Source organism: Silurus aristotelis (genome assembly GCF_946808225.1).
Source record: "Silurus aristotelis genome assembly, chromosome: 6".
Classification (NCBI taxonomy): domain Eukaryota; kingdom Metazoa; phylum Chordata; class Actinopteri; order Siluriformes; family Siluridae; genus Silurus; species Silurus aristotelis.
Genome location: NC_139579.1, coordinates 15,756,029 through 15,770,440, shown reverse-complemented (window position 1 = coordinate 15,770,440; position 14,412 = coordinate 15,756,029). Strand labels below are relative to the sequence as shown.

At 37.1% G+C, this 14,412-nt stretch overlaps 1 protein-coding gene and 1 long non-coding RNA gene across 4 annotated transcripts in view; both read right to left on the bottom strand.

Moving 5' to 3' along the window:
* The window catches only part of LOC310727394, a 766,835-nt gene that overhangs the window by 619,578 nt on the left and 132,845 nt on the right, over positions 1-14,412 (bottom strand). The gene's annotated exons all lie outside the window — the stretch shown is intronic.
* Positions 1-14,412, bottom strand: part of sh3yl1 (SH3 and SYLF domain containing 1) — a 39,780-nt gene that overhangs the window by 19,205 nt on the left and 6,163 nt on the right. For 2 of the 3 annotated variants that reach the window (XM_083543755.1, XM_083543756.1), the window contains exons 2-4: positions 3,485-3,595; positions 2,451-2,564; positions 1,390-1,454 (exon numbers count right to left, since the gene is read on the bottom strand). In XM_083543755.1, coding sequence (XP_083399881.1) covers positions 1,390-1,454; positions 2,451-2,564; positions 3,485-3,595 — 290 coding nt within the window. Of the gene's footprint in view, positions 1-1,389; positions 1,455-2,450; positions 3,130-3,337; positions 3,596-14,412 lie in introns of those variants that run through there. The other variant, XM_083543757.1, reaches the window with a different exon arrangement.

The window sequence follows — 14,412 nt, the reverse complement described above, 5'->3', positions numbered from 1 at the left end:
AGGTCTGGAGACTGGCTAGGCCACGGCAGAACCTTGATATGCTTCTTACAGAGCCACTCCTTGGTTATCCTGGCTGTGTGCTTCGGGTCATTGTCATGTTGGAAGACCCAGCCTCGACCCATCTTCAATGTTTTAACTGAGGGAAGGAGGTTGTTCCCCAAAATCTCGCAATACATGGCCCGATCATCCTCTCCTTGATACAGTGCAGTCACCCTGTCCCATGTGCAGAAAAACATCCCCGAAGCATGATGCTTCCACCCCCATGCTTCAAAGTAGGGATGGTGTTTTTGGGATGGTACTCATCATTCTTCTTCCTCCAAACACGTTTAGTGGAATTATGACCCAAAAGTTCTATTTTGGTCTCATCTGACCACATGACTTTCTCCCATGACTCCTCTGGATCATCCAAATGGTCATTGGCAAACTTAAGACGTGCCTGGACATGTGCTGGTTTAAGCAGGGGAACCTTCCGTGCCATGCATGATTTCAAACCATGACGTCTTAGTGTATTACCAACAGTAACCTTGGAAACGGTGGTCCCAGCTCTTTTCAGGTCATTGACCAGCTCCTCCCGTGTAGTTCTGGGCTTATTTCTCACCTTCTTTAGGATCATTGAGACCCCACGAGGTGAGATCTTGCATGGAGCCCCAGTCCGAGGGAGATTGACAGTCATGTTCAGCTTCTTCCATTTTCTAATGATTGCTCCAACAGTGGACCTTTTTTCACCAAGCTGCTTGGCAATTTCCCTGTAGCCCTTTCCAGCCTTGTGGAGGTGTACAATTTTGTCTCTAGTGTCTTTGGACAGCTCTTTGGTCTTGGCCATGTTAGTAGTTGAATTCTTACTAATTGTATGGGGTGGACAGGTGTCTTTATGCATCTAACGACCTCAAACAGGTGCATGTAATTTAGGATAATAAATGTAGTGGAGGTGGACATTTTAAAGGCAGACTAACAGGTCTTTGAGGGTCAGAATTCTAGCTGATAGACAGGTGTTCAAATACTTATTTGCAGCTGTATCATACAAATAAATAGTTTAAAAAACATACATTGTAATTTCTGGATTTTTTTTTTTTAGATTATGTCTCTCACAGTGGACATGCACCTACGATGACAATTTCAGACCCCTCCATGGTTTCTAAGTGGGAGAACTTGCAAAATAGCAGGGTGTTCAAATACTTATTTTCCTCACTGTATATGCCTAGGGAATAAGCATATGATGCCAGAACTAAACCCTATATTGCCAAACCTGCAGTGATCACTGAATAAAAGAACAGTCATTACTCTTGTTAATAAAATATTCTCTGGTTTAGGACATGGTTCTCTTTCAATGCCTTAAAGAAACTGGACAGAAATTAATTTGATTTATTTATAATTTAATCAGAAACCTACCTCCAACCCAATCTCAAACCCTCCACCGAGACCAGCAATGCCAATCGCTGTGGGAGCTGACCATCCTTCATCACACAAACAGGAAAAAAATCATGTTTTAATAAGTTGCCTTTATTCTTTTGATTTTCATTAATCTGATGTATTTTCTTAATATTTGCTAAACTTTTTATCAGTAATAAAACATTCACATAATCAGTGATAAAGAAGATGAGGTTATCAGTTTGGCTAATTCTGGTGCATTTACAGTAATGTTAATTAATGTACACTGTCCCTGTCAAATAAATAAATAAATAAATAAATAAATAAATAAATAAATAAATAGTTAGGTGGAAAAATGTTGAAAATAGAATTTCTGATCCCACTCTTTAAACCATGGGTTAGATTCATTTAATATATTAATCTGGGGGAGTGGTGGCTCCAGCGGTTAAGGCGCTGGGTTGCCGATCGGAAGTACTGGGGTTCAAGCCCCGGTATCGCCAGGCTGCCACTCTTGGGCCCTTGAGCAAGGCCCTTAACCCTCTATGCTCCGGGGGTCCCTTGCGAGGGAAATATCAAGGTCCGTGACGTCGGAGTGACGTGGGGCCGCCTTCCCGTGGGCTCACCACCTGCAGGAGGGACCGTAAGGGACGGTGCTGTGAGGATTGGGCAGCAGTCGAAGGCGGGGGCCTGCTTAGACTGCTGCCCCCGCGACCCGAATTACGGATAAGCGGGAGAAGATGAATGAATGAATGAATAATATATGAATCTAATCAGCAGTAGTTGTTTGTTGTTGTTTTTAAACTAAGAAAATATGGTTCCCAAAAGTACTGAAAAGATTGTTTTAAATACTCTGATCTTATATATGATCCTATTTGGACACAATGGATGTGAGGTAGTGTATTTTTTAACATTTGCTTTTGTTTAATTATTTTATAATTTATAATGGTAACAATTCCCTAATTTATTGTCATGCTTCTGCTTTTTGAGTGTCATTTCCAATGACATAGAAATTTCTCTGAGACTTGTTGACCTATACACATCAAACTTTACTAATAAGGTGTTTAAAAACAAATTCAACTTACTGCCATCAGCAAGACGAGCAATTACTACCCCACTTCCCCCACGAGCAGTGATCATGAATCCGGCTTTGATGACTGATAAGATTGCCAGGCCATGGGCTTTGGCAATCACATGGGCTTAATTGAACAGAAAGAAAAAAAAAAAGAAAAGCAAGGTCAATCCATTAAAAACTGCAGCTTATTAGAAATGTCTATGAACTTCACAGCTACTACAAATATCTAGAAAATACACACCAATTTCTCACACAGTTCCCTCAAACTAGATAAGCTAGACATAGACATGTAAATATGAGAAAATATAAAACTAAAATGATATTGAAGGTCAAGATCAAAGGTATGTGAAGACAGTAAGACGGATTTCAAACATTGTAATTAATTAAGCACACATCAGATTATTAACTTTACACAATTTGACAAGTACAAGTGATTATGAAAACATCTTTATAGTTTTTCTATAGTCCAAACAGGTAACACTCTTCAAAATGCTCAACTTGTACTTGACCATTTGCCCACACATCTTTTAAATGATCCAAGGTGACCAGGTCTCTTTTATAATAGATGTGATATTTGAAGAAATCACATTAATGAAACCTCACTTTCAGGATTCAATCAGAATATTTACAATACTCAGACAGTTTAAAGTGGTAAATTACCTACTATTGGCCTCTAATAAAAGCTACTCCTACTTTAAGTCAAGAGGCTTTTATTGTCATTTCTACTATACACAGTAGTACACAGTACACAGTAAAAACGAGACAACGTTCCTCCGGAACCCTGGTGCTACACTAAACAATAACATAAAGCTACAACACAACACAAGCTACATAAAGTGCATCGAGTGCAACCTAGTGCAAACAGTACAGACAGACAGACAACACAAGACAAGACACATACTTGCTTGGTTTGCAAGACTTTAGTGCACCATATAATCACCCTCAAGTTTGGTGACCCCTCCTCAACCCATAGATTGTAGCATAAAAACAAGAACCAATGTTTAATGATAATTTAAATCAAGAATAAAAATAAATATTGTTTACCTGGAATAAGCTTGTCAGGACCTTGCCTGTTGGAAATCTCAGTGAATTCCCGAAGGATTTTGGCAGCCTTCTTAGCTTCAGACTTTAGGTTGGATGGAATGGGATTGTTCACTATAAACACATAAATTAACAGCATATGGTGAATACGTATAGTTTATTGTAGGCATATATGCAAAAAGCTAACATTTGTACAACCTTATCTTTTGTCAAACAGGACAATGAAAGCCTCATTAAATAGATAAGTAGTTGGAGTTACTACTGGTGTAATCTAAGAAACCCTGAATTACCTAATCATTTTCAGTTTTGTTTTATTTTTAAAATTCATGTCAGCTGCAAAGATTCGCATCTTGGGGCTATGTTGGTGGAAGCACAAGAACCACAATTAGTGAACATAGAAACTGTGTCAGTTTATAAGCTCCATGCCCTTAGCTGATTACGTCAGTTACTGTTCATCTGTGATAAAGCCTTATTTAAATACAGACTGGAACCAGTGGATATTGAAGAACTAAAATAAATAAATAAATGCAGGAGTTGAAGCGATACTGTTGGTGTCAGTGTAATACAAATCCAGCTTAATAAAAACGTAATAATTATGGGTGGAGCCATGATGTAAATGTTTTGTTTTGGGAGTGTCCCACAATACAGAATATAACCTCTGGTTTAATGTCACTCCTGATGTGTCTTTACCCACCCTCTTCTTAATGACTAATGGCACAAACTAAACAGAAATGTTTGAGAGAGTTTTCAGCCACATTAATATATCTGCTTACATTATCCTAAGTTAACATGATTAACAGTAGCAATATGATTTTTTTATTGATTTCTTACACATTTCTGACATTACTAATTAAAGACTTAAGAATTAAAGAAGGATTCCATGAACACATTTGACATGCAGTATGCACACAAGATTGCAATATACAATCAGACCTTTCGCAATGAATTACTTTTAATTGGTAGTATTATACACAAAACATTACGATAACATAACATTTTGGGCTTAAACAATTGCTTGTGTAACTCGAATACAAAAATGCAACGGGGCAAACTGTGTTTCCCTACGGACCATTGTTACTGACATACCCCCCGCTAAACCCTGGACCGCTCTGGACAGGTAAACACAGAATGAGAGATTGAAAATTGGAGAAACAGGGAGAAAACCAAAGAAAATGACAAAGTTTTCAATAAGTTTGGGACCATTTCAAACTACAACATAAAAAATGTAAATAAAAAAACACAGTACCGTGCATTTACTATTTTTTAACATCATTTGAAATTTATTTTTACATTTTTTTTTATTATTAATTTTTATTATTATAATTTGTTTAATTTATATTTGCATTTTGTTGTAATATGGCAATACAATGCACTGAATAGGTTTAGTTTTCACAGATATTTTATGCAAGAATAAAAAAAAATTCTAAAAAGGAAACAAATTGCTTGTTCATTTTAAGAGATCGGTCTTATTTCTTACATATTTAGAATTGCACTTTAATAAAGAAAATGTGCTTCTTATCCGATTACCAGATTAATCGATGGAATAATCGGTAGAATACTCGATTGCTAAAATAATCGATAGCTGCAGCCTAGGGGTTGTGACGGCACACACACACAAAAAATTATAATATTAATAATAAAAAAAATAATAAAATAAAAAAAATTGCACAAATGTACTGATTTAATAAAATAAAAAGATAATAAAATTAAATTGTATGAAATAGTTTACATTTTAAAGACCATATTTGGGTAATACAGATGTGTATGCAAGTGTGTGTATGTGTGTTTTACATTTAATATATAATTTGCTGAAAATATGATCTACTTAACTGTTCTAGTTATTTTAGCATACTTTAACAAATGTCTTCATTCCTTTCATCCTTTATTCATTTACTTCCTTGATATTAGGAATTGTAAGGATTTTGTCCTTGCTGGACATAAAACGCTAAAGAATTCACGAAATGGCTAAGGGCTAACGTTAGCGATGTGGATTCGTTAGCGTGTTCATGCACGTGCCATCTCTAGTTTATTTTTTAAACCCTTTTTCAAAATGTGTATATTTTATGTTTAATAGTCCACCACTTAATATGTTCCCGCGGGAACGCGGGAAAACTCAGATTTTAATTATGTTCTGCACGCACTGTAAAAAGGATTGCAATCGGTGCACGTGTAATGACCTGTAAGCCCTGTGCCGAGTTACTTTGGTACGAATACGTGTACCGATACACCCCTACTGCAGCCCTAATAAAATGTACTGTATTCCTTCCTCTCTGTGGCTCACTGGAAGCCTGAATGGTGAATGGTGAAAGCCTGAATGAACTGCCAAATCTTAGGGTAGATCAGGGTTATGTTTTCAAAGCTGTGAACCTCAATTTAACTCATCTTTTCCAGAATCTGTCTAAATGTATATCATTTTGTCTTCTATTGCATCCAGTGATAAGACCCACGTCTAGTTTGTAATTTCTTGCAAATATGCGCTCGTTCCCTTTTGTTTTCCACCGGCCGAATTCATTTCGCACTGACTCGAACAGTTTTCTGAGCTGAATCACAAAATTTACACCCGAAGATCAAACAGCCAACGAATACAGATGAAAAGTTATTTTTGGCAACTGGTTCCCTGTCATAGTTTATGCAGGGAGGTGCTTACAAAATGTCACTTTCAATGCAGTCTTTTGAGTTTCGAAATTCCTAAAGCCAGCTCTGAAAACAAGGCAATTCTCCATTACAGGTGTGAGACACCTGCATTATTGCTAAAACACTGTGATACCGTACATGGCAGCCAGCGATTAGGATGTTTTAAAAACAGGGCCCCATCTTCACCTGTTTATTACACAGAACGACTTACAAGAAGATTAACGATGATGAGCAGCAAAGAAAACACCGCACACCACCACCGACTGTTTCAAATGCCTGTGAGAAGAAAACCATTGATGTTGCCCAGTAACAACAAAATCATACTAATGGGTCATCATACTACAGTTACAAATATCAATGAAATATATAACAAGTCGAGCTGTAAATTATTAACGACAGTCAGGCAGTAAATGATTAACTAATACTAATCACTGTTTTAGAGCAGTTTCTTTAGTTTTCTTTGCCATGTGATTTTCTTTTATGCTTCATGTTTATCGAAGTCGTGCCACTTATATTGCCTATTGTTGAGACATTGTTCTTGCTTGGAAAGCATTTATCATGTAAGATAATAAAGAATGAAAAAAGAAAAATAAATAATAATAATGAACTACAGCAGAGTGGTATAATGTCATTACCACCCGAAAGCTGATTCTCTTCCAATAACAGAAAAAACGCTTTTGTATTTTAGACTTCAAGAATGTAACAGGGATTTGCCAACACAACAATATATTACTTCAAAACAACATGACATACTTTTTATGCAATTATAGTTACATTTAATGTTATGGAACGTCAATGGAACTATTTAGTTCCTGCTATTAGTTATGCTGTTGTTCCCATACCAACTTCTCTTTTTTTCTTTCATGTGAAGTTAATATGACAAAAATATGCAGCTTCTCAAGTTACTGAGAAACTACAGAGCTTTCCATCTTCAAGGTTTTCCCATGTCGCAAAGCATAAAGGAACTACTTGACTTATTACAAGACAGTGAGATTGGAAATATTTCCAAAAATGGTCAATGCTAATGAATTCTCACATAAAAATAAAAGATTTTGAAAAATTCCATAAATCTTTATAAGGTTTATGTTTCCACCATACATGCCACGATGAATGAGCGGTTACCATGAAAATGCTAAATTATTTATAGCCATGAGAACTTAGCATTCAAGAGTGCTTTGGTATTATACCAAATAATCGGTTTTTAAAATATGCAATCACAGCCCATGAGACAGTCACATTTGTATTTTCAACTGTTACTTAATAAAGCATAACCTAACAAAATGTTACTGTACCTAATAAATTATTCCACAACTTGACCTCCTACACTTTCATTTAATGTCCTGAACTCCCCGTCCTACAGTATTTACACTTGCAAATAGCGCATCTGCTCTCAACCCAATCCAGTTCCATCCTCTAAAAAAAAAAACATTTTTAACATGACCAAAAACTTTATGTCAAAAAAAAGTTCCAAAAAATAAAAATTACATCTGTGTCTAAATCTGGATAACACCTGATACTGTTTTCAGTGGTTGTACTGTATCACATGAACTAATTATATATATTATATATATATATATATATATATATATATATATATATATATATATATATATATATATATATATAAAAAAGACACCCATATCCAAAGCAACTTACAATTAACTTATTTATACAGCTGAGCAATTGAGGGTTCAGGGCCTACCTCAAGGGGCCAGAACCCAGCAGCAGAAGATTAATTGTGCTGGGAATTGAACTCATGACCTTTTGATCAGAACATCTTAATCACTAATCTACAACTCAGGTTCTTAAAATGTAAAGTTTATACCGTTTTAACTGGCTAAGCTGAGTTAGTGTGATACTTGTTCTGGTATTTTATGAAGATCTTATTATTATATACATACTGACAAAGAGACAGATTTCACTCCTCTTAGACTCTAATGATGTACGTGACCTTTGCTTGTCTCATGAGCTTCATATTTCAGGAACGTAAAAACCGCCTGGTATTTGCTGAACTTGTTTTTTGTTGCAAGATAAGTCAAGATGGAATCCTGCCTGCACATTTTATACAAAGCACTTATTTATACTTTTATTGATAGTATTTTAGAAAACATTCTCTCCTCCCCATGCCCCAACCTAAAATTGACAGCTGAAAACAGAAAAACAGTTGAATTATAGTCTTTGATTGCAGAGGTTTGACGAGCCAGTGCCCATGGTAGCCTCATATTCTTGTTAAAAAAGTAGTGATACTCAATGTGGTCTTCTGCTGTTGTATGGCATCCATTGTAAAATTTTATGTTCTGGGCACAGTCGCATGCTTTTCTGCTCAACACTGTGGGAATGAGTGATTATATGAGTCAATTTAAGTCTTTTCACATACAAAACTGTGACAATTTTCTTTTGTTTGTTTTTTGGACCATTCTTTGTAAACTCTATACGCTTTAAAATCCCAGATATGAAACAAAACAGACCATCTTTCACCAGCAACCATGACCATCATAAACAACTTTTTTGAGAAATCATACATTTTCTAAACTATGAAATTTGATAAAAACCTTAACTGCAGCTCTTGAACTGTATCTGCATAATCTTTCTTTGCACTTTGATGATAATTGGTTGTTCTATTTTAAAGACTATAAACACACTCTTTATGTCACCCAAATGAGGATGGGTTCCCCCTTTTTAAATCTGGTTCCTCTCAAGGTTTCTTCCTCATAACATCTAAGGGAGTTTTTCCTTGCCGCAGTTGCCATGGTTTGCTTATCAGGGATTAATACACATTGTTCACCTTAACTGTTAAATTCGTAAAGCTGCTTTGAGACAATGTCCTTTGTGAAAAGCGCTATAGAAATAAACTTGACTTGACTTGTTCTGGGTAAGAGCTTAAATGAGGGGGTGCAGGTATTCTTAAAAAATAAATAATAAAAGAAATAAAAAAGTGGTAATGGTAGGCAAGTTGTTTAGATGTTCTAAACAGAAGGTCAAATCCCAGCCTCAACAAGTTGTAATTCTAAGCCCTTGAGTAAGGCCCTTAACCCTAAACTGTTTAGTATGAGATAATTGTAAGATAAAAGTTTCTCTGAATAAGGACATCTGCCAAATGCTATAAATAATAACAAGTGGAAGGTGAGAGCACCTATCAAGCAATTCCAAAATTTCCTTACCAACCTCTTATTCAAACTCCCAGCTTTTACTATGTAATTACTGATTTGAGAAAATTATACCAGTATGTAATGGTATATACACTGCATTATAATTACACCCATTTTTATAGGCATTACACTGCATCAGTTGCCTTAGGAAACGCAGGCATGATGTTCTGAAGTCTTTGTCTAGTCATGTTTTGTCAGTTCTGCTTATTATACAGTCCACTGCCAGTTAGTTATTATACCAGGCATTATCTTATAGGATCTCTAATACAGCGCTATACACAAAACCATTCCATTAGCATGTATATCAACAACTAACTGAATGCCTATACTAAAGTGCACTTACAGTGCGTACGGAAAGTATTCAGACCACCTTAAATTTTTCACTCTTTGTTATATTGCAGCCATTTTTCTAAAATCATTAGGTTAATTTCTTTTCCTCATGAATGTACACATAGCACCCCATATTGTCAGAAAAACACAGAATTGTTGACATTTTTGCAGATTTATTAAAAAAGAAAAACTGAAATATCACATGGTCCTAAGTATTCGGACCCTTTGCTGTGACACTCATATATTTAACTCAAGTGCTTTCCATTTCTTCTGATCATCCTTGAGATGGTTCTACACCTTCATTTCAGTCCAGAAAGGTTTGATTATACTGATTGGACTTGATTAGTAAAGCCACACACCTGTCTATATAAGACCTTCCAGATCACAATGCATGTCAGAGCAAATGAGAATCATGAGGTCAAAGGAACTGCCTGAAGAGCTCAGAGACAGAATTGTGGCAAGGCACAGATCTGGCCAAGGTTACAAAAAAATTTCTGCTGCACTTAAGGTTCCTAAGAGCACAGTGGCCTCCATAATCCTTAAATGGAAGACATTTGGGACGACTAGAACCCTTCCTAGAGCTGGCCGTCCGGCCAAACTGAGCTATCGGGGGATAAGAGCCTTGGTAAGAGAGGTAAAGAAGAACCCAAAGATCACTGTGGCTGAGCTCCAGAGATGCAGTCGGGAGATGGGAGAAAGTTGTAGAAATTCAACCAGCACTGCAGCCCTCCACCAGTCAGGGCTTTATGGCAGAGTGGCACGACGGAAGCCTCTCCTTAGTGCAACACACATGAAAGCCTGCATGAAGTTTGCAAAAAAAAACACCTGAAGGACTCCAAAATGGTAAGAAATAAGATTCTCTGGTCTGATGAGACCAAGATAGAATTTTTTTGCCTTAATTCTAAGCGGTTTGTGTGGAGAAAACCAGGCACTGCTCATTACCTGTCAAATACAGCCCCAACAGTGAAGCATGGTGGTGACAGCATCATGTCGTGGGGGTGTTTTTTAGCTGCAGGGACAGGACGACTGGTTGCAATTGAGGGAAAGATGAATTTCCCTCAATGAATTTCCCTCAAAGCCAAGTACAGGGATATCCTGGACAAAAACAGTCTCCAGAGTGCTCTGGACCTCAAACTGGCACACAGCTAAAATAATGAAGGAGTGGCTTCACAACAACTCCATGACTGTTCTTGAATGGCCCAGCCAGAGCCCGGACTTAAAACCAATTGAGCATCTCTGGAGAGACCTAAAAAAAAGCTGTACACCACGTTTATCATCCAACCTGACAGAACTGGAGAGGATCTGCAAGGAGGAATGGCAGAGGATCCCCAAATCCAGGTGTGAATAAGGGCATTTTATTTACAGTACCCTCCAAAACTACTGGAACAGAAAGGCCAATTTCTTTTGTTGCTGTTATACACAAACGTTTGGGTTTGAAAGCAAAAGATGAATTTGAGATGCTAGATCTAAATTTCAGCTTTTATAATTCCTGATTTTTACATCTATATATTAACAACATAGAACTTTGCACCATGTGTGGCAGACTACCCAATTTAGGGTGGCAAAAGTACAGTATAAGAAAAAACAGCCTTAAATTGAATAATACTGGCAGATCCCTTTTTCAACTGCATCAATCCTGTGCTCTACTTAAATCTGGAAACTGTTGCATTCTTCTTTCGTGATGCTTTTTCAGGAATGTACCGTCTTTTTCAGACTATAAGCCGCTACTTTTTCCTAAGTTTTGAACCCCGCGGCTTAAACAACGAAGCGGCTTATTTATGAATTTTTCCTGGGTTTTTCCCGGTTTCTTTAAGCCAAAAAACTGAACCCCATAACATTAGACCAATGAAATTTCTGAACGGAAACGAAAAAAACGCACCTCACCTGTGTTCTGAGCTGCACAGCATCGGGAGAAAAAAAGTTTTGTTTTTTTTTACGCAAGACGATGCAAAAAGATAAACTCTCGAGAGAAATAGTTGTGAAAGGAAGACAGTAAACAATGACTTTCTTGGTAGGCTACGGTTTAGATACAAGCCGTTGTAACGCGTTGAGTCAGGGTCATGGGAGAGCTCACTAACTCCAGTTGCAACAGAAAGGTTTCCAAAACTCGTGCTTTTTGATTTTTCTTGGCAACAGCGTTATGGGTTAGTCAAAGAAACTTAGAAATGAGCATCAGAAAATAATAAGGACATATTTCTCGGTCTTGCACACATGCAATAATACCGGTAAAATGCAGTGGCATGCTATTCCCAAAATACCGCTATGCTCCTAAAGGAAGCACAACATATTTCATCCGTTACACCGTGTGTAACGTGTCTTTCGTTAAAGCCTGCGTAAAGTTCATTAGTGTAGACACCTGCAGCTTGTAGACACCTGCGGCTTATAGACAGACAATATAAAAATATTTGTAAAATTCAGTGGGTGCGGCTTATATATGGGTGCGCTTTATAGTCCGGAAATTATGGTACCTCTCTTTCAATTGTTGTTCTTGGCTATTTCACCTTTTAGTCTCTTCTTCGAGAGGTAAAATATATGCTCAATATTGCATAAAGTCTGCTGAATGACTTGACAAGTGGCATCCTCAATAAAGAATAGTAAACCTGAAGCAGACATGCAACCCCAAGCTATGAGAATGCCTCTACCCTGCCTGACCGATGAGCTCATATGTTTTGTATCATAAGCAGATACTTTCATGCTTCCATCACATCACTAATTTCCATCACTAGAAGTGATTTGTTTTTGTCTCTTTGGTTTTGTGGCTCTTTGTTATTTCTTTGCAGGTTATAATATGGCCTTCTGATTGTTACGGCTGATTACATTGCATCAGGTGCGTTAAAAACCTGAAAGTCTTCATCTTATAGCAAGAAAACTGGCCCTGCCATTTAAATACTTCCAAAGAAGACTATACAGTAATACAATATCCACACTTATTAGCTGCACAATCCATAAAAAGTTCACCAAGACTAGAAAAAAACTTTTCTCTCAAGATTCAACAAGATGTGTTGCTGTGTTCTAAGATGTTGTTCTTGTTGGTTTGCTCACTATGGATATAAAGAATGATATTTGAATTATTTTATTCTCCTTGACCAATCAATCCAGTTAGTTCCTGCTCTTCTGACCTCTCTCATCAGCAAAACTGTTGCATTCTGCATTTTGTTAATGTTTTTACACCATTTTGTGTAAATTCTAGAGACTATTGGGCATGAAAATCGCAAGAGATCAATTTTTAAAAAAAAGAACGAAATTATAAAAAATGTAAAAAATTAAAACTAGCCCAACTGGCACAACAGCCAGGAAGCAGTAATAGCCATGACAAAGTCAAAGAGATCACTCTTTTAGCAATTATATCCATGGATCGTATGCACTGTGCTGTTGTCACACTATTGACATGCTTCTAGTAAAGTGGATCCAAGGTCTGCTAGGATCATGACATAGCAGCTATCTGTTCTTAGTTTCTATCTTTAGATTGAAACTGTTACAAAAACTTTCTTTCGACTTCTCCTGTTAGGGGTCGCCACAGCGGATCCTCCGCATGTTTTAATTTGGCACATGTTTTTAAGCTGGATGCCCTTCCTAACGGAACCCTCCCCATTTATCCGGGCTTGGGACCGGCACTGAAAGTGGCTGTGGTTGGTTCCCTGACTGGGGATCGAACCCGGGCCGCAGCGGTGAGAGCGCCGCATCCTAACCACTAGACCAACTGTTATACAACATGGAAAAGAAAGTTGCACTCCTAACCTGCGCATGATGCCTCCAAAAAGCAATTGCTTTGAATTAAAGCATTTCTTCCAGCTCGCTGGAAATAATATGTTGTATGCTGTTTCATGCATCAGTTCATATCCCCTGTGTCCACAAAGCTCTGGCGTCAGACCGGACTACCCAATGGGGTTAGATTAACAAATGCAAGCATTGTATAAGGAATAACAATGAGAATACAATTTTTATGATTACTACTGTACCAGTAATTGCTGCTTATGCAAATTTACTCGATATATTAGTCTGTAATTAGTGAATAAGTGACTCACAAAGCAAAACAAAAAAGGGATGTAAAATGCTAATGCTTGCGACAATGCAATTATTTGTTCATTCAAATTTACCTGAGATAATGACACATTACAAATGCAGCTTCCACCCGGGGAAAAAAGAAAGTGCAAATATCTGCTGTAATCAGAGCCAATTAAAAAAAAAAATTTGACATAGGATTAATTTGAGGAGGAAAATTCAGAGTAATCACAATTGTGAGGGCGAGTTAATGTGTCAGACAAACAACTTTCGTGACGAACCTGCAGGATGATCACTACTAATTATAATCAGAAAAAGAGGAATCACTTTAATTGTTTAAAAAAATTAATTGACACATGCATTGCAATTGAAGTAAGTGAGCGAATATATTTATTAATACACACACACACACACACACACAATACACACTTATTTACTCATACCTAGAAACTATTAAAAACAGGCAGAAAACATTTGTACATTTTGTCTGCCTGCATACACGGAAAACAGAACCAGGAGACAGCCTAAAACCCACCCCCCCAAAAAAATAAATAAATAAACCATGAGTTTAGGATCATGCTCATTATCCTGGAACTCATAGAGCACTGGTATGTTGCCCATGTTTTATGATGACATCGTAAATTGCTGACCCATGTGTCCAGTACCTTAATCAGGTTAACAGTGTTCTTCTGAAGGCTTCGTCAATGAGTAAATGCTTCTCTATCTTATTTGAAGAGTAAACATAAAAGCTGTCTACAGGTCAGATAACTATGAGCTATCTGACCCAAAGATGGTGGCTAAAGAAGAAACAGTTCT